At 29.9% G+C, this 22,702-nt stretch overlaps 1 protein-coding gene across 1 annotated transcript in view; it reads left to right on the top strand.

The window, feature by feature from the left end:
- The first annotated feature begins 1,542 nt into the window (after nt 1-1,542).
- Nucleotides 1,543-22,702, top strand: part of slf (C-type lectin domain-containing protein slf) — a 54,367-nt gene continuing 33,207 nt past the window's right edge. Inside the window, exon 1 of the mRNA XM_014436136.2 lies at nt 1,543-1,566. Within this exon, the coding sequence (XP_014291622.1) occupies nt 1,565-1,566 (2 nt within the window). The 5' untranslated portion in view covers nt 1,543-1,564. The remainder of the gene's footprint in view (nt 1,567-22,702) is intronic.

Genomic DNA, 22,702 nt, shown 5'->3' with positions numbered 1-22,702 from the left:
AACTAAAATTATTACATAATATAGGATCAAAAATATAAATTAAATGATAGAATACGTAACTAATTAAAAAGAGAGTTGAGGTAATACTATGAAGACAATATATTAAATTTAAAAGATGTAAGTAAAGACTATTAAATATAATGGTGTAAACATGAACATACAGAATAATTAGATAATGATAACAAATGTATTTTGTATTAATATATGTTGGTATATTTTGTAAATATCTTAATGTATAACATACAAAATTATTAGATAGTGTTAATAAACATTTTTACAATTACCAACGCAAATAAAATATTGTTATCACTATCAAAACAAAAAACATGTTATCATTATCTAATTATTTTGTATGGTTATGTTTACACCATTATATTTAATAGCCTTAACTTACATATTTTACAGTGAATTTATTGTGTCTATATTGTCTCCATTGTATTATCATAACTGTATTTTCTATCGGTATGTCATTTATTTATTTTTTTAAATATTTACGTATTCTACCATTTAATTTATATACATATTCCTGTATTATTTCGTTTTGGTAATGATTATTATATTTTTGTATTTGAATATCTTTTTCTTGTATTTCACTTATATGTAAACCGTTTGTAACCCGTTGGTTCCTTTCTGGCTTCATCCCCGACCATCTTCTTATTTTTAAAAACACGATCAATTATTATATGTTTGTTTTATTTATTTTCACGAAAATAATTAATGATTTAGAACTAAATTGCAAATAAGTTCATATGAACTTGATTGTAATGCCAATAAAGATATAACAAAATATTGTTCCTTGATTTATTAATTAATCTATTTTAATAATTATATACATAGTTTTATACAATCTATTTTGATAATATATATCAATATATCCGTCAAATGCATGCCTATTACAGCAAAAAAATTGTAAAATTATGTAAAAAATAATATTTATTACGAAATTAATGTTTTGCCGACAATCAAATTAGGCCTTATCTTCTATGGTACTCTATTCCCAGCATTAAATTATTTATGGATAAATAAATTTTGTATTAAAGTAATATGATGCTTAAATGGAAGTGCTTTTCCTTCCATACAGAGTGAAAACCACTGCTCAAAGAACCCAGTTGGAATTCGAACTGCAGCTTGGCGGTTGGGATCTTTCAGGGAAAGAATCGAGGTTTAGCAGGTGCTAACTAAGATAATCCAATCCTAAAAAAATGAGTGTAGTCAGAATATAAGCTATTTGCTCTCATACATCGTTCCGACTTTTTATCATCATCATACTTGTTTTCTATTTGCTTTTCATTCATAATAAAGATATACATTCATCTACTCGACGTAGAAAAAGATTAAATCACCGATATGTAGGATCATAAATTTGGATTTGATTAAAGAATTAGACAATGTACACAATTAAGGTTTTAGTGTATAAAATACTATTTTGGTAGATTATAAGCCCGCGACGGAACGAATATACCGTGCTCGGCGTGAGGTAGAGGGACGATCCCCTCCACCGGACCACTATATATACCTGTCTTCCTCGGGCTCACCCTTAGTTCGTCGTCGACCGCTCACCACCATGTAAGTTCTCTAAAATAGAAATATATCCTACTCTATACATTAATTGAAATTTAAAAAAAAATTTATATTTTAGAAAATAACTTGTCTTACATTTTGTGACTATTTTTAAATTTATATCGACTTTGAGATAATCCTGAAGAGTCCAAAATTTCATTTTTATATTTTAAAAAATATATTTATATGTATACCTTGAAGATTAGCAGGCAAATTGGTTGATTCAAAGAGACATTGTTGGAACTTTTAAATTTTGAACATTTTTCATTGAATAAAATCTATGCAAGATAATATATTTTGGCAAAACATGACAAACACTGAGGTTTAATTAACTTACTGATTAAAAATGGTATGTTTTATAGTACAATAAATCCATATGATCTGGGAAGGGTATTAAGAATAAACTTATTACAACTACCATACCTACTTTTTAAACAAATAAATAAAAAAAAAACATCCTTGCACTTAGGATTGTATTCTAGGATGTATTTAGTTCCGAAACAAGGAAGAATATAAAAATAAACAATACCAATAAATAACTCCTGCAACAGGCCACGAAACGAGGAAGAGTGCCTGGTTCTTGAGTTTACAGTGTATTGAGAACTTTGCACCACTTGCCCATCTCCTGAGGTTAGGGTGCAACATACCACAGGAACAAGTCAGTCACTTACGGTCCAAACTAACCCTAATCGCAGACAAATTGATAGTAACTTTTTAAAAATATATATTATGTAATTGTACAGTAAGATCACGATACAAAGGGAAATGTGCAGAATCATAATCAAAAGGGTAGTTTTGAAGAAATTACGCAATGGTAACATTAAAAAAAATTAAAAACAGTTCTTTTTTTCTTTATTAAGGAATTTAAATTTTAAAGTCAATTTTATCAGTTGAACGATTAATTTAATTTAATGTTAACAATTTTAACAAGCGATGGTTTTTGTTTTGGTTTAAAAATTATACACAATACATTTTTCAAAAAAAGTACCGGAGAAATAATAAAAATTATAACGTTTACCCACTTGACAAAAATGAATATTTTATTCCTTTTAACTGGGTATTCTATAATCTTTATATACTTGAACATATTTAATTTTCGGTGTTAAAATTTTTTAGTATTCAATAAATTGTTTATTGACCCTACAGATGATGTCGAAATCAAATTTACAACTCAATTTAGCTGAACTGAAATAATAACAAATAAAAAAAGATGCCACGAGTAATCACATCCTATAATAATAAACTTCATCTCTCTTTATATAAAAAGTTTTTAGTGATCAGCGTGTAATATTTTATTTTACATATGATCACAAATTTTACAGATTTTTAGAAAACATGTAAATACAAGTGGTAGTACAAATAAATGAAAAGTTGTATAACTAGTTCCGTAAATGAAAGATAATATGATAATGTGAACTGCTACGAGCCATGAAGGGTTCAGTACTTTGTAATGAATTACTGTTTTTACAACAACGGTTATACAAGGAGGTGATTTATTTAAGATCACGCTCAATCTCCAGATTCTTTTCCTCATGTTTTCTAGATTTTTCCCTAATTAAGGGTCCCCACTTTATAACAATGGGTGGACACCGGAGTGTTCCTGCGCCCACAGGGTTGACTAACGGCTACAGTAACAGGATGGGTAATTATCTGCCACAGCCGGATTGGAACTCGGGTCCTTGGAGTTAGTAGAACAGTGCTTTATCACTGAGCCATTCCACTCCCATACATATGTATATACATGTCTGTGTGAGTATGCGTGTATTTATATACACTTATAGTCAATTAAATAAATATTTTGGTTTATTAAGTTCCTGATTCGAAAATTAAATATGAACATTTAATGAACAAATTTGATTTTTTTAAAAGTTTTAGAATAGATATATATTTAATTTTACAACTAATGCAGTTGAATAAATTCGTGAAATGGGAAATATCGGGTTTAGATTGTCTTACTTTTTAAGTAGACAGAGGTAATAGCTATTACGTTTACAGCACTTTGAACATTCTAACACAGACTATTTAAGTCCACATTCTGATAATTGCACTAAGTCATATATTTAACAAAAAAATTCATCTTGGCATCTTGTGAAGCATAAATATAATTAAAATGAGAGCTATGGAAGCATTTATGTAATTTATTTAAATAATAAATCTTAATTTAAATTTTCTTTATTTTCAATAATTGCAATCTGTAAGTTATTTTTGTACATAAATAATTGTTAAATGTTTAGAGATAATGTTAGAGATACGACCTGTTTTAGTATTATTTTTCTTGTTTATCTTATAAATTTTGATTATTATCATTAAAATTTCGTTTTATATTGATGTTTGTTACTTATAACTGGACATTTTTCCAGTTGGTGAAAATTCTTTATAAAATAAATCTATCCCAACAACTATAAGGGCAAATCTACATTCATCCAGCGGCTGATATATATCAAATAATATGATTTTTTATAATTAATGCCCACAAGGTATATGGTATATCTTCGACCACATTAGTTCGACATAGAGAAAATATAGTGTGTAGAATTCGTGCAAGGTAGAATTCATTAAGTCAGCAGTTTAAAAAATAGTTATTTTTACCCCAAAAGTTATGATTGTTAAAAATATAGACAAATATTGGCAGGTATAACATTTTTATGAATGGCCTAAATTTAAAATAATTAATATTCCCAACCCTTGGAATATATCAAATTATTGCAAATTAATCAATCCGTGATATGGATTAAACCGAATAATTATGGTTAAAGCGAGATAGATTTAGGGTAAGTGCACCAGTTATTGACAGGTTAACCTTTGTTTTTAAATATTACGTTTAGCGTCAACAAACAAATCAAAATTGGCTTAAGTTTTAAGCAGAGGGTTAAAATTACAACTGGCGCCAACTTTTGAAAGGGCTGTTGGCACCAAACATTTAAAAATTAAAAACAGAGATTGATCTGTGAAACATTATTTAATAGTTTAGTTTATATTTATTTAATTACAGGCATTCTACACCAATATGAAATGCAATAATTGTAATTATGTATATCTATTATAAAAATGATAGATGTGAAACAACTGTAGGTCGCTCTGTTCACCTTTAACCTACACCATCCTCAATCAATCAAATGAGTAGATAAAGATAGCGTACTGTTAAGCTTGTGCTATTTACTCGCTTGACCACTCTTTGGGAGGATTTAAGTGGGTGGTTTTGAAACATAACCAGGAGATGTAAACGGCTCATGTCAGCATCTTATCATACTGCAACTTCTTTCATCGTGAAGGAATATTTGACATTTTTTTTTATAAGATTTTCATTGTCATTTTACAAACAGTTTTGTTCGAAAACTACATAATTTTACCAAAATTAAATCATTTCTATCCCTCTTTTTACAATCAACGATACTTTCAAAATAAATAAAAATAATTAAGCTAAAATTACGAAGGGACGAATAGTGTCTAAAATGTTCCCCTAAATTCTATTATTACCTAAATTATAATTTTCAGATATATATATTTTAATTTTTCCTGACTATTAATACGTTTCTTTCTTATTTTACTGTATCCCACAGGTTAAAAAAGAGAAGAGAGAAGATTATAGCATAACTGAGATCTTGCTATTGTCATAAAAACCATGCAGAAACAATAATTGTCAAATTCATGTTCTATATTCATGCATTGTTTCTTACTATTAACAATGCAAGGTGTTGAATTTTTTCAAATAAACAAAATTAGAGGTGCTTAAATTTTTTTATTTTTCTGATACTATTAAAATCCGTCCTTAATGGCTTCTTGGCTTATAAAAATACATGATGCCTGTCATTATACAGAAGAACACCACTTACCTGTCCCAGTAGGAACCAACTCATTGCAAATGGAGGCGGGAGGGTCAGTTAATCTGAATAATTAAAAATTAAAATAAAATAACAATAATAATTTTACTCGTGATTAAGGTAAAAATTAAAATTCAATACAAAACTAATAAATATTTGATAATAATTAAGTTAAATTACCGAACTTTATTTTCTTTCATAACTAGGGGCCGGTCACGGAAGTTATTTTGTATTTATTTTTTTCTTCGGGCCCCGTCAATTTAATAAACATCATTTAACTATTACTAATTATTGGGAATTCTTATTCTTCTTCTGTTAGAGAGCTAATTTTTGAGGGATCTCTGTGCCTAACTGTGCTCTTCTTTAATTTTTAAATAAGGCGATAAATGTTGGTGCACACTTCATTTCTCGTCTCTCAAAAATTAAAAATTGACACATATGAATAAAACTACCAGCATATCTTCTTTTTTTTCGTACCCCCCTGACGAAATAAGTAATTGAATGCATACATATAGGTAGGTATGTGTATATCTGGTAGTTTGTAGATACACATATACCTACCTATATGTATGAATTATATTAGTTGTTTCGTCGGGGGAGTACGAAAAAAAAATGTGAAAAAAAGAAGATATGCTGTTAGTTTTATTGAAATATGTCCTCATTTCATCTTGCTTATATATAGTTTGGATAATCTAAAATAATTAGTATTTTAGACAATTTGAATGGAAAGATCCTGAATACAAATACATTTGCTAGGCTTCAACGATAAAAACTGGAATATTTCAGAGATGCGTATTGCTAATAATAAATAGTAATTCTTAATTTTCTGCTCTTAATGATCAGTTATCGTTGTATTACTTATAATAATACAATAAAACATTATTCATAATAATGTTACTTATAATTGTATATACCTCCCATTATTACTTAGCAACAATAAGCCCGAGGTGAGAAGGTAGGATGCTGGTAGAGGAATTCCCACCCCCTCAAGGTCACTTTCACTTGCAACACCGGCTTCTCCCGAAAACACCAAGAGGATGGAGTAACCAAACATCGGGCCATTAATTTTTTATGGTGACTTTATGTTATGAAACATATTTTTGTTTGACAAGGATATTAATAAACATATCAGCTAGATAAACATACATATCAATAATGTGACATTTATAACTTTCTTCACCACTTGAGTCGTATGTAGTTGAGCCAGATGCAACCTTTTTCAGAAAATATTACTTGTAACTTTGGATTAAAACAATATACAAATCACCACTGATTTCAGCTCAATTCGACAGCAATATTTTTTCCAAGAGAAATTATTAAAAAATATTATAAACTTTAATTCTATCCTATAATATAGATATCTATACTCGTAAATGAAGTTATCTTTTTCATTTTTAAGTAATATTTTGCTAAATACATAGTTTTAATGCGTACACGGCGCCATCGACTCTGCACACACACTGTGTACACTCGACACAGCCCTTAAAATACCCATGGATAGAAGAAGGCAGCACAGTTCAACTGACATCTTTTGTACCTATTTATATTATTTAACAAAAAAAAAAAAAACAGTCCCAAGTTTATGAAATTTGGTTCTCCAACTATTTATTATACTCCGTGAATTGATGCACAATCAAGTGGTCTTTAAAATCGACCTATCGTAACTTAAATATTTTAAGTACCAAATTTTCAAAATATCTTCCTCTAAATTACCTTTAATCCTGATTATTTTAAATAATTCATTATCTCTTATTGCTCGTAGAAATAAAAAAAAATTGATAAATGTGAGTTTAACGTTTAATTAAATAAAGGAAAACTAATATATGTTTTACTCAGTAAAACCACTTTTATTCTAGATAGAAACAAAGTTTATATAGTTTTTATACCTAAAGATATCGTTAAAGACGAATTTATATATCAACGGAAAAATAAAAAAAATTATGTACCTCTAATTGTGTTGTAAATTTGTTATTATTAATAAACAATGGATAGATGTAAAATATAAAATTGATAATTATTATTTCTCCATAGTTTTTATGACAATAATCAAATTTAACCTTCACTTATCAATATGTGAAATATATAGTAAGGGTAGCTGTTCTGAATATTAAAGAAATCTATAAGTATTAATTTCGTGATGTACATTGCTATATGTATTTCTTAAGTACATCGCGCGAGGCCTTGGACCTCTACGGTCTGTCGCGCCAATGAAAAAAAAAAAAAAAAAAAGTATATATAGTTAGTGTAGTATAGTTAAAAAAAAACTTGAGTAAAAGGATCTAAGCGATGTTGATGTTTACTGCGATGCATAAATTTCAAGTTTCTTAGAACGTACTGTGGTACTGTGGTTGTCTCCATTAAATCTGTAATTTATAACTACAAATAGCGACGAGAACGCGCAGTGATGAAATGTTCCATTGGTGTATGTAATTCATAATGAAAGCATTACAGTTGATGTGATAAAATATGATGCCATTTGAAGCGCATTATTGTGGGGATGATTTCCAAACGCGACCTCAACGTGTATTATGTTTTAATAACGGTTCACATCGTTCAGCTGGGAACCTTTTCCAGCACTTAAATGTAATTAGAGTTTATTATGCGGCTAATATATGTTTAATTATACGTAATCGTGTTATTTTCCCATTCTCTTATGAGATAAAACATAAGAACTATGAATACCGAAATGTATTATTGCATTTACTATGGTGATTTTTTATCACATAGATAATGTCTAAAGTAATCGCACAAGAGTGCAAAGTACGCAGATTTCCTTTTAATGCGACAAGTATAATTAACTGTACTGATTGTCGTCGTTTTTACTAATTTACATGATGCTGGGTAATATTTGTTTTTACAAAGAATTTTACCATTGTGCCATATTGTGTTCGGCTAGTTCTACTGGGTGTACATACCAAGCTCAGATATCTCCCGTTCCATCCCAAATCAACCCTCCTGGCTTTGATGGTACAAAATGGTATTATTCCCAACTATAGGAAGCATTCAATTCTGTAGTTGGAGACTTTCGTTAAATCGTTCGTAAACCACTCTCGTTTGGAACCCACCTCTGATTGGTTGAGTAATCGAAGACTTCATCTAACACCATTCATATTGACTTGCAAGTTATGATTTTGTTTTATATGCTTGCACATATTATTTCATATTAATTAAGTAAGCTCAGAAACTTTTGTGAAATAGGCAAGAATAGTGTAGTCATAATTCAATGCCCTCTATAATCAAGGAGTTTCTAGAAAAGAGACAACTTCCAGCTTACTGTTATCTGTTATCTGAGGGCTACGCTTTAGAGTGGTTTCTTCACTACTCACTTATCTTTCTTCTTTTTACTTTTTTCTAAAGTGGAGCTTATCACTTAGATGCGCTTCCTGGTTCTTTGGCAGTATTTCTTTTTCTTTTTAAGTTGTTCATCCATTATAGTAGATCTAGGCCACACCCTCTACGCACACTTCACTTATCAGAAAAAATAAAAGGGAAAATGTTCAAGACAAAATAAAATCATTAAGGGAAAATAAACTTTATAGAATTTATCGAATTTTATTTACCTTAGCATTTTTCTCCATTCCTCCATTTGGCTATTTCCGCCATCGCCTTTTGGTTGCGATCGCCATGAACTAGCTAGATTATCAGATTCGATAATCATGGTCTATCAAAGTCATTGTCACCGTAACTTTTGATAGCAGTTTGCTGTTTTTTAGAGGAATCTTTTCAATCCACTGTCGGTTTTTTATAGAATAACAATGAATTCTATAAAAAACCGACACACACCTAAAGGGTCAAACTGGTATTAAATTTCTAAGATAATGGAATTATTAGATATATATTTTTTTGAAGTTGGTGGTTTCAGCTTTATTAACTCTTATCGAGAAAAACTTTTAAAGCGACATTTTGTGCAGTCCGACATTTCGCGTTGCCTTTGATCCTTCACTTAAGATGGATCTAGAGATATATTTTTTCAAAAATCCAACATTTTATACGAACAATTAGAAATTAACATTTTGTGAGTTTATTTTGTCAAATATCATAAAAACTACTACTCCTTCAAAGATAAACATAATTTACTATTTTGTAGTAAATTTAACTAGCTTTAATTTGAGTGCTGGCAGACATCTGTACTTCCAATGGTTTCTAAAATGAAGTTTTTCATAAATCAAACTTATTGCCGGAACAACTATAAATCAATTTATTTCAGCAAATATCATGAAAACTATAATTCCTACGAAAGTAAAGGTCATAAACTCCTTTATAGTCCATTAAACTAGCTTTAATTTGAGTGCTAATAGACATCTGTATATCAAATGGTTTTTGAGACATAGATCTTTCAAAATAAATTCACTAACTACTGACCTTTCAGTACGTCCCATACAACATATTTATGAAATGTTGCTTTTTAAAAAGCTATATCTTGAGAACTATTGGCAAATTTATGTTCATTCTGACTTTTTAATGGTGAGTTTTAGCGAGTTTACTTTGTTTCAAAGAAGGCTAGATATGCTTTCTATGTATTAGCATTATTATTTAAGCAATTGAGTCAATTTTGCAGGATTTGGATGTATTATATATAAGTTTACTTTTTGGTTTGTTTTTTCTCTACGAAAATCCGGGCTATACTGATAACCAAATAAATGTAAGTACGGGGAATATCGAGATATTAGAATTAATAATCTTGTTTATACAACTGTAATATTTTAAAAAACGATTACGTTCATGATATGTAAGAATATCTTTAACAAACATTCACTTGGACATGTTATATTTAGACATTACGAGGGTCTGAGTGTAAGGGAAGAACAAACAGAGCTGACTGGAAACGTGGGCCCCAGTGCCAGCTTACATAATGCACCTTCCATCATGCAACTTAACTCCAACCTATTTAAGAAAACAAAGCACTGCTTCGGAGAGAGTTCACATGCATCTTCAATTCTAAACGATGTTTTATGTCTATTTATCTTTATCGTCGTACATTTTAAGTATCTATTGTGAAAACAATCGTATCTCCATTAGGAAGACTCGGAGAACTTTACTAAGCATAGCTCATACATTCAGAGATTGATGAATATTTTAGAATTTTTAGAATCAGGTGGACGTTTACACATTGTGGTGGTGACAGAATTGACAACGAAGAAGCGTAAGGAAAATTTATTATGTACCGTTTGCTTTTGAATGGACCAATAATTATCACTTTCAGTTATATGGTATATGGAATATATATTAAGAGAAAGTATTGTGATAGTGTAAAATATCGTGTTTGAGTTTTCATATTTAGGTCATGTGTAAGTCTGAGATGAATTCGAAGTTCGACCAATCTGAAGTGCTTTAGAAAATCGATTAAATATTTGTTTAGGATTTTCTCAAACACAACTTGAAAGATTTTCTTAAATTCAGTAAATAAATGTATAATCAAGTGGTATTTAATATCAGTTAGACCTTATCGCCATTGAAATAGTCTAACAAGGCTTCAATGAGGAAATCTTCCACTAATGTACCTAATTATCACTATTTTTATTATTCGAAATAAATGATCAGTTCTCATTGTAAAATTCCCATTATAAAAAATAAAAATGGATAAATATCCAATATTAAAGAATTTGATAAATAACTAAAGGAGAAAAAAAGGAAAAATGGAGACAGGAGTTGGAATCAGCCCGATCTCTCTCGATCACAAGCGTACGTAAACAGTTTTCCTATCTCATGTTTAATTTCTGTATTCTTGGCAAATGTGAAATTCCTTATTTTGGCGCTAGCAAAATTTAAATTTGCGCCCAACACCAGATTAAAAAAAAATTAATTATTGTATTGCAAACAGAAATATAATCAGTAAATGTGCTATATAAATAATCAAATATAGATATAGCGTAAAAAGAAACAAAAATTAGTTTCATTCCAATGATGTTGGCATGTCCTGAGATTATTTATATTTTTTGCAAACGCACCAAGAATGGAATAAGAAGGAATGTTAGAAACCAGTGGGTTTGCTGGGAAAGGGCTTACGCAGTGAGCACCCATAATATAGTATTTTATGGATAATTACATTTTTAATATAATCGATTTTAGTTTATAAGGATGAGATGTGTATGGAATAAATTCGATGTCTAATTAAATAGCTCTTCTATGAAATATTCATTCATATTATTCTTCAATGTTGATTTGAACCAGCTCAGGACGGAGTCAAAGATGGAATTTATTATTTACCTCATTCATATTCAGTTGTAATAATTATTATCTTTTTTTTTCATCTTATTGTAAACACGGTAATAGTACTTAAGAAATTATTTTTGACTAGCATTTGAAACGTATTGAAACATCTCTGTTTCCAATATTCGTTAAGCGACCCGTGGAAACATAAAGATGAATTTTCTCCGAGTAATTTATTTCTAAACGGCACTACAAGAAATCATAGAAAGCGAAAGTCATTTATCGCCATCATTTACTTAGAGCTTTTCACAATGCCATTAATTACCTTATGCCATTACTTAGCATCGTTCCAACAGTCATTACTTGCATTTTTATACTTTTTTTTTTTTAAAGATAGCGATGTACAACATGAATATGCTGTTGAATGCCACAAGGTTATTAATGTAAAGAATAAATTACGGTAAATAGAAACTTCTCCAACCTTCAAGACAAAAGTTTTTCAATAAGGAGCTCTACGGTTAACATTTCAAACAGGTACGAAATCGTTTGTTCCGCTCGTCATCTTGACCCAATTTGACTGACATTTTTCCTATTGAGTAACGAGGGCACATATGAAATTTAAACGAGGAACACAGCCATAGGAGGTAATATACGTCCCCGCTTGTAAAAACTAGCGCAATACTTGCCACTAAAAAAAATCATTGCGACAAGAAGTAAGTAGACCTTTTTGTTACACAAAGACCTTCAGCTTACACACACAATATAATGTCTCAAAGACTACTTAGTCAGGGATTATTTTTCTATGAATAAAAACCAAAATTTAACGTATCAATTGATGGCTCATAGTTCGTAAATTTCTTTTGGAACAAATATTAGTGACTAACTAACTAAAACAGCAGTGCAGTGCGGGAAGAGTGAAAATACGTAGGCGTGCCCTCCAAGGGTTGGTCTCATAAATCTGGCATTGTCTGTTTACATTCTGTATGCGAATGGAAGAAAAACATCGGGAGGAAAATTTTATAATTGTTAGCTGGTTACCTCTCTTTTCAACTTAACAAATTTTGTAATGCGATTTCTTTCGGCATTGGCGTCGATGTAGTGTGAAGTGATAAAAACGTTGTTGTTGTCGATTGTTGCTTAAAGGAGTAAAATCCTCTGGCCATCAACGCCTATGGCATGATAAAAGTAAAAAAAAAATGATTAAAAAATAAAAAAATAAAAATTGAAGAGGACACTAATGTAATTTTAGCTTCTTCATCTGTGAGAGCTTCTGATAAATTTGGGGTCAGTCCTATCCTGTTTATTGTTGGCAAATAGTGAGTGCATTCTTCAAAAATATGTCTAATTGTAAGAATGGACTGACAATATTTGCATTTACATAAAGATAAAAACGTATCCGTGAATTCTTTCTCATTTATTATTTGACTCTGCCAAATTCAACAGGGATAACTATTTTTTCCATTTTTACCAAATTTGAGAAGTAAAAAGCCCAAAAAAATCTTAATCCACTTTAGTAAAGCATTTAGGACATATTAGGAAATTCATTTATTCAGATTTCTTGTTTATCCGCTCCTCATTACTTTAGCTTCCCATTCTTTTTAATGTCGTAAGTACATTTTTTCTCTTTTATTTTTAAGAACTATGTTCATTTGGAAATATTTATTTAAATACAATCATTGTTCCTAAATTAAATTATTGTTCCTGAATTACGTTTGTTCATGTTGTGATTCTTTAACATTCTATCTTTTCAAAATATTCCTATGAACCTAGTCTGCCTTTAACATTAACATTTGAGGAAAATTTCAAGGAAATATCATTAATCTAGACGCGTTGTCATTCTTTTTCCGCATTCAAATTTCATAAATTCACTTTGAAAAATCTGACGTTAGTCAGATTTACTTTGTTACTTACATTATTTTGCTTTTAGTCCAATAAACTGATGATTTAGTTAAAAGAATTTGTAAGAAACTGTTAACAATATTAAACAAAAAATAAATTGGGAGAAAAATACCTCTTTTCAGAGAATGACATTACTTATTGATGGAACTGTATTTACATTTCATTTACCAAACTGAAATCACCAGTTAAACAAAAAATTTAAATTTTATTAATTTCTTAAACATTTTATTAAGGGGACGAACGTTTTCATATTAATATAATAACTAATGAATTACGCGTTTAAAATGCCTGGTAAATAGTCAATTCCTACATAGTATTCTTCAAATCTGTTTTTTAAACCTCTTTGGAACTAGATACGATAGATTTTAGACAACATAACGGTTCTCTATTATCTATATAGGTGAGCCGGGTCTAGGAATGTACGGACTAGATAGTAGCTGGGCGGGCACTAATTGCATTAGAAATAGTTTACATCCAGAAGCTTCGGTGATTATTTACAGTGCTAGGTAGATAGAAAATAATATCCGATTAAAGTGTTTTATTTATTTCTAAATTTATGGGGGGTGGCAAATTTAATGTAAGTTTGAGAATGACCAAAATAGTGCTTGAAATCTCAATGGATCTTCCATCTGATCGTTTGGTTTTCAAAATATATCTGTAATCCTGTAAGTCTGGCTTAGCATTGACTTATTGTTGAACATTCCATAAATATATAATCAAATAACAATAGTACGAGAAACTTTAAATGAAATATAGTTGCCAGCTTTTAATATTAGGTGTATACAAATTACATAAATTAAATGAAAATCTAAATTTTTACAAACCAAAAAAAAAAAAAAAAGAAATCGTCAAAACATCACATAAAAAATTAAATAAAACTTTAAACTATGAAAAAAAAAACTTTAACACTTTATAATCAAAAATTAAATTAATATAACAATAAAATTAAAATACGAAATTTATAGAAATGAAACTTGGAGCTAAAATCTAAATTTATACAAGCATAAGATATACTCATATAAAACTAGTGCATATAAGAATTGAGTTAAAACTTTTCTCGAAAACAAAAAAATATAAAAAATGAACAAAACGTAACGTATCCTTTCCTTAATGTATGAAGTAATAAAGGAAACCTTCTAAATGTGTTCAAATTTACTTAAAAAAATATTTCCGAAATAGTTGAGATTTTCAAAATCCATTGATAAGTATGTTACATTACAAGGTACTAAAACTACTGTTAGTTCTCAACTTTGGCCCCGACATAGTTCCCACTGTGTGTATGTTATCTCTCTTGTTATTGCTACCTTCATCAACCTTCCTTATCGCTTTTATCTTTTGGAAAGATAGAGTGTACTTTATCAGTATTAGCTATCAGCTTGAGACAATCAGGCATTTCGAGACATTGTTCCACGCCTGTGGGGAAAATTATGTTAAGGTTCAATATTATCAATTGTTATGGATATATAAGAAGCAGTGGTTTAATTTAAGAGCAAACAATATCAAATTTTGATGAAAATAAGGGTACGAAATAATTGGGTATATTTTTTTATTTTCATCTAAGGGATGCCAAGGTTTGCAATGAAGTCCAATGACATTAACCTCTACGAATCCAACCTTATTATTCACGTTCAACTTGTTTCAATCGATTTTTGTATCATTACTCATCGTGTTTGAGGTTAGGCAATGGTCGCTCTTTCTCCAAACCGCTGATATGTTTTAAGGTTGATATTAACTCCGTTCTATATATCAATATTATCAGCTTTAGATCAGATCTTCCCCATCCTTTTATAATGTATGCGAAACTCACAATTTTTTTTTTTTTTATTTTGGGATTCAGTGAACTTTTTTAACAAGAGCACGGTTCATCTGTGTCAATATGTGTTTCTTTTTAATAATTACTGGTATATATTTCCCAGCATAGCTTCAAGATATATTTATAAAAAACAGCAGTCTCAACCCGACTTGTCGCTGCAAAACGTCCCACGAGATTGTTCTTCAATCAATCAATCTGGGGAAAACTGACCGCGCAGTGTTCGCGTACCAACAGGACAAGAGTGCTAACTTAATCACTCCCATCCATAGAAACTTCTTGGTATACAGTCGTTTTACAACCAGAAAATTCGGACGGTTTGGAGAACGTCCTATTGTCAACATTCCTATTTTGCCGGCTATATCTCCTAGTTTGAAAATTAAAATATATAAATGGATCATACGGTGCTTAGTTATTCACGCACCTTTTCCAAGCCACGCAACGTCATATACAAAGATTCCAAAATAATATGCTACGAAAGATTGTCCGGTTAATGTCTCCGAAGGAGACCCCATCATCACCCCACGTCCTCCTCTAGATCCCAACAGTCCCCCCGGAATGTATCAATTCAGGATTCAATTGCAGACTTCTTGTCCCTCACATTCATTCCTGGTCAATTTCCTGTGTATTTTTAGAAACCAGAAGAATGAGCAGTGTTTTAAAATACATAAGTATTAAAATAATTCAGTTCTAAGTTAGTTAAAGTTTAGTGTTAGCACAAAATATCACTAAGTCCCAGTATCTTTATCAACTTAAATAAAGACGACTCGATCATATCAGAATATTTAACACAGTTACAGTATTTATTTTTTTCAAAAGGAGACAAGTCTGATCCTTTACCATTTACCCATAGAAATTAAAAATAATAATTTGAAAAATGTCATAAGTTGTGATAAAGCAATTTAAAAAAGTGATTATGACATTACGATTAGGATATTTACTCATTCATACTTGGAATCGGAAGAGGAAGTTGAAGGCCAAACTAAAACGTTCACAAGTTTAATAGCTGTGGAATATGAAGGGGTTATGAATATTTTATGAGGATGCAGCATTGATTGCGAGTAGTAGAACTGTTATTATTTCCTGAATGTCTTGCCTCAGAATTATCGACCATCTTAAGTTGTTTTTTATTTCTTTGCGTTTATTGTGTTGTTAAATCGCTTTATTAACTTTATTGTGATTCCTTAAGTTCGCATGTTCTTGAATTTAATCTTAAATTTAGCATTATTTCATTTGTAATTGAAAAGTTTATTAAGAGAGAGAGCTTATTCCCCCCCCCCAAAAAAAAAAATAAGTCATGTTTCGAGGAACATAGGCTTCTATCAGTCTTTCGGATTATTTATTTTATTTTTCATTACAAATAGAACATATGAAAATTTTCACGTTTTTTTTTTTTTAATAACCGTGGAGTATCGTTTTTTTAAAACAATTATACAAATGTGTAACTTTTGCGTTTACATCCACTCGATATAATGAGTAGTGGTAAATATCAGTTTTAACTACGTGTAAATTACTTACCCATTACTCTTATTTGTAATTACAGAAGTGAAATCAGTATTATAATTAATTCTAATTGATAATTTGAACTCCTAGAATGAACGAGTGTCTGTAATTGTAATTGTGACCCGCAATTGCAATTACTATTCGAGCCAAGGCTATTCCAATTGCTAATTACCATAAAATGTAATTGCAATTAATGCTTGCTCAATGCTGCACTATATTAATGTCACGTCTTGAAAACATTTCTGCATGCAATAGAGACAAAAAGAAGAGGATTAATGAAAAAATATAAAACCATTTATTAGGTGATTTATATTAGCAAGTAATGATATTTGAGGGTTTCATAAATTATTTTTTACATTTTACTGTGGGTCAGGAAAAATACACAGATAAACAAAAATTAATTATTTTTGCCGACGTTTCGACCTGAATTTCAGGCCTTCGTCAGGGACTCGACGAAGATTCCGCTAAACGTCATTTATAGATTTATAAGCATATCATATGTTATTATATTTTACAAACAATTGAAGTATTTGTAGCTCAAAGAGGATAGCTTCATCCTAATAGAGTTTGTACTCACAAGTACGGATTGTTGGCAGAAGAATAAATAAATAAATATATATATATCTATTTCTCTGATCAGTATGTTGTTTAAATTAGTAAGTCGACATAGATGAGCAGAATTTCGCAATTTTATCGAGTTTCTCTTCACATTCAATTTTTACGAGCAATTTGAAGCTCTAATCATTAATTTTCTTGTTATTAAAAAGATGGGACTGCCTACATCGTTGGTTATAATAACCATTATCGTCAATTATATTTATGATGCAATACCTATATAAACTCTTTCAATTAAAGTTTTAATGGTAGTTTTGTATTTTATAAAAATAAATTATTTTGCTAAAAAAGATGAAACATTGGTAAGAAAGCTTAAAATATGGGCAAAAATTCATAAACGTTTATGCGTAACAAATTGATTAATTACCAACAATAAGCGGAATAGTACTGACCCCAAATTTATCTGAAGCTCTCACAGATGACTAACCTGAAATCACATTAGTGTTTAAATTTTTAAAAGTGCATTGCCTACTTTCCAAATTATAGCATTTCTTTGGTTTGAATTTCAATTTTGTTATTATTGTCTTATGATTATTATTTTTTTTAAGCGTGCGTGTAGCTTTATGATTGTAGCAATCCATAGGTGTTGATGACCAAAATGTTTAACGCCGTTAAACAAGATCAAACAAATTAATTAATGAAGAGGATGTACAATCCAATATGATGCTATACATTATATTTATAAATTATGGATACTATCCAAAAAAATTAGATAACAGATTATAAAAAGATTTGATCCGTTGATAGAAAGTGTGTAAAAAAAAAGAAAAAAGGTTATATCGACTAGAAGTTATATTTTTAACTGAAAAAACAGTCTTCATATGTATATAATGTATCCAAAAATGATCACAAACGATTTTTTATATGATTTAGAACTTTGAAATATTGTTCGATAAATTTCTTATAAAATGGTAGGTAATCAACCTACTAAAGGAGATAGACTAATGCATACAGTATGTGCCTTTGTAACAACCCGATTTAATATTTTGATGCTTCTGTATTAAGGAAATATTTCACTTTCTCTTATCTGAAAAAGAACGTTAGAACAAACAATAAGTGAATACATTTTTTATTACCTATGGAAGTGTTAAACGTTAACACTCTATAAAATGCGTATTATATGGCACTAAATAATAGTTTTGATAAAAAAAGATGGCAGGAGTGCATTTGATGCCAAGGCTTCCTTCCAATATCTATTCATGCTCCAGCGAAGGAGAGAAGAGGTGACCCCTGACCTACGATGAAAGTGGCACATTTTCTAACGAATTGTTTTAAACATGGGCTGAAGGTTACAGCTTGTTCTAGCTAACGGTTTTCGAAAAGTTCCTGATGAAAATGAATCAGTCTCCGTAAGCAGATTAGTTTTCTGTTCACAATGAGCCCCTATTCCTTCCATGTTATTGGTTGCAATAACTAATGATCTTGGGACTAAGTTTCTAATCTCCTCTTTACTAAATAGCGAGTGATTGCTTCTCTTCCGTGTTACTTTCATGTTTCTTTCTAATGCATTTGTGGAGCCATGTATTCATGTATACTGCATGTGGCAATGCATGACTAAATATATTTCATGATTTTACAAGACATACCTCAGTGACATGGGCCTCATTGTGAGTAAACAGTAGGGGTATTCATGATCTTTGGTTTAACATGTTAAAGCGTGTTAAATGGAAAAACTCATGTTAAATTGAAAAAAAATTGCCTTCTTTTACCGTGGTAAAACGAAATAACATTTAACATGGCTGAGAGTCTGTTACTTGGTCTGTTAAATGAAGAATGACGTCACACAATAGACCAGTTGAGATCGCCGCCATTTTTGTTGTGACAGCTCAGTTCTTTCGTGTGTTTGTGGTATTCATATCCCTGTTATTAAACCAGAATGGATAATTTTAATGGAACTGCATATCTGAATGATAGAAGATGGAGAATACTTTCAATACAGTTGTTAATTATCTCATCTTCATTCTCTTCCTCACAAGTTTGAAGATCAATAAGACACTCAAAAGCTAAACTTTCACACAAATTCCACTTTTCACTCACTCTAGGCATGTTGTAATGAATTACTTAAATCAAAACTGAAGTAAACATTAACATGAGGGTCTGGATTTATAAACATAAAGGCTTATAAAACATGTTGCTGAGAAAATCCGCTAGGGGCTCTTATGCATTTAACGTTTAACATGACTTCAAATAGGGCTGCTCACAATCCTATAGTTATAACATTTAATATGGTAAAACATTTTACATTTAACATCATGAATACCCCTAGTCTATATCGCTGATTATCGTTTATATTTTCTAGTATAAAATTAAAGTGTAATTTAGTAATGCACCGAATGGTTATTAAAATAAAATTAGAAAAAAAAAGTCATGTTATCATTACTTCAGATTTAACATGATGTAGTTTTCAAGCATTAACGTTATTTTCAACAGCGATAATAACTTATAATTATTCATTTATAGTTAAAAAAAAATTCACTATGTGTACAAATTTAAGTAGCGTTGAGTATACTTCCCTAATAAAATGAAATTATTAAAAATTAATCAGAGGCTCTATAGTTCATAAAGGAAGGTGGGCAGGAAGGTACTGGATTAAAACACTAAGGATATAGTAATAGGCATTATCTGCTCTGTATCTTGTAAACTAACAATTGTCATACTATCACGATTTGCTTGACAGTTTGTAGTACTATCAACTACTTACGACGAATTTTTATGAAAGATACCAACAGTACTTTAAATTTTTGAACAATGATTTCTCGACTTACATCATATATTTAAAAATCTAGATTAATTAGATCTTAATTATACTTTGTGTTATTGTCAATTTATCAACATGCAAAATAATATTGTACAAGTTATTAAGCGTTGTTTACTAGTTAGCTTCCTTTGCATAGTAGTTTATTATTAATTAAAAAACGTCCTTACACTTCTAAAATCAAGGAAAAATAAGCATAGATAATCGTGGAAGTAGAAGATATATTTTTATAGTCATTCAAATATTTTTATTTTTGTAGAAAATGAATCACAGTTCAAGTTTCTCTAGTTTAGAAATTTTTTATTTACAACTCTGGAGTCATTAAATTATGCTTGGACATAATTTGGTGTTTTTTAAGATTGGTTGTTGTCTTAAACCAATCGAAACACATTATCGTAGATTGGCCCTCTATAGTACGAGTAGACTGTCCGACCCCCAAGAATGTGGATTTGAATTTTCATTAAATTGATTGAGCATGATTATGGTTAATATAAAAAAATAACAGTACTAACTAAAAACTATAATTTATATATTGTATTTATAATTTTCCTAGTACATGAATGAAATCATTTCGAACTAAGCGGTATTTTTTTTAGATTAATCTCTGTATTTATTCCCTTTAAATAAATTTTTTTATTGATGTTTGACAGGAAAAATAATAAAAAATGATGTAATCTTAGGCAGCAGATTTGGAACTTGATAAGATGACACGAAAAATCTTTGCGCTTAAATATGAAAAATACTTTACTTTTCACGTTTCCAAAAAAACAAACAAAAAACCGAAATAAGATTATATTTCAAATATATATTTTTTATAGTTGTAAATGCATTAAAATGAAACTTAGAATATAGATACAAGTTATAATGATCTCATCTGCATTGATGAATCTATCAAATATTACTGATTTCTAACTTCATACATCATTCGCTAATTTACAAACAGCCTCACCGATGGGAGAGAGATTACGATATAATCTATCAGATTACAGCAGACCATAGGTTCATTCAAATTGACATTTTGATTTTCATTCCGAATGCTCATCAGATTGTGGATGTCATTGCTGATTGTTTACACAGTTTATCCTAAAAACAAATATAGGATTTCATTTATTTCCCGCCTTACGATTAGGTAAATAATTTTTTCTAACTACGCAGATACAAGTTGCGAATTCTTTTTCAGATAATTTCACACCCCTGGTGGTATTTTCACATTGGTTACGCAATGTTGTTTATGAGAAATGCAAGCCTCTTACAAAATAGTGCCTAGATCGCGGGTGAGAACATCTCTAACTTTAACGGTTTCCAATCTCATTGTCTAAACAACTCATAAGACATTAATGAATGGGTATGAAATTTCCAACTAATTATGAATAAAAAAAAATACTATGACCGAATTTAGAAGTTCAAAATATCTAGCTTATTTTACAGACTCTGATTTAAATTGATTAATAAGTTCCATTGTTGGATCCATTTTGGAGAAAATTGTAAAAATGTAAAATCATTAAGATGCAGTTGCTCTTCCGATCAGATTTGTGAAATTGGTCATGTGAACTTAAAGCACCTTAATAAGTGTATTTCCGCAGAAAAATCGGATTTGGAATTTTTCACTATCGCAATACTTCTTACTACGAGTATACTAGATATGTAAAAGGAATTTACAACTTTTGTTTTCCAAAAATAAAACTCCAAAATTTGAGAATGTATGTGGACATATTTCAACATCTACAATAATTATTTCATACAAGTTCATGATGAGTTTCAAGCTGTAGGGAGTTAAATGTACCATAATGAATTACTTCATAATTAAGAACGTAAGAATAGCAATTTTCGAGATATTTCCCAAAATAAATTCACCAATTCTTGATTTTTGTTTATCTGGCCAAAAATATTTGTTCTTTGAAAAACTACTTCGCAGAAACTATTAGACATACGGATGTCAATCAGTACTGATATTGAAGCTAATTAAATTCATCATTAAGTAGCTTTTAATGATTATCTTCATAGATCATAGTAGTTTCTATGATACTTGCCAAATTTTACTAATTTTGATTCAAAAAATGTTGCTTTGACGTTATTCAGAAAAAATGTTGGTTTTGGAAAAACTCTCGGGAACTATTGAACGTTAAAACATGTAAACGTATTCGGCCGCAAATTTTAGAAAAATCATTATTTATTAGAAAAGATGGTAATGATTTTTTCGTACGGTTGGTAGTTTTAAATATATTGAACACTGGATGAAAATGGAGTGGAAATTAAAAATTTTATTCGCAGCTTTTTATTTCCACGGTTTTACGTACAGTTGTAAGTCGACAGACTTATATATTACAACTCTGCTTTGATAGTCATGATTGAAACATAAAGATTTGTTAAAATACGTATGCTGAAATTTTGACCCTGTCCAACATTTTCCTTAGCCTGGAGGTAAAAAAAAAGAATAATAAATAAAAATAATAAACATTACTACAACACTTTTTGTCACTAACATAAATAAGGTGGGATGAAGCACTTCGGCTCGGAAAGTTGTGTAATAGATATAGCTTACCGTCTGAAATTGCTAACATCTGTAATAATTTACAAAATAAATCACAA

This window comes from Halyomorpha halys, unplaced genomic scaffold (assembly GCF_000696795.3).
Source record: "Halyomorpha halys isolate HHAL.00 unplaced genomic scaffold, Hhal_1.1 Scaffold1782.1, whole genome shotgun sequence".
In the NCBI taxonomy this organism is placed as follows: Eukaryota; Metazoa; Arthropoda; class Insecta; order Hemiptera; family Pentatomidae; genus Halyomorpha; species Halyomorpha halys.
This window is presented reverse-complemented; position numbering and strand designations above follow the sequence as displayed.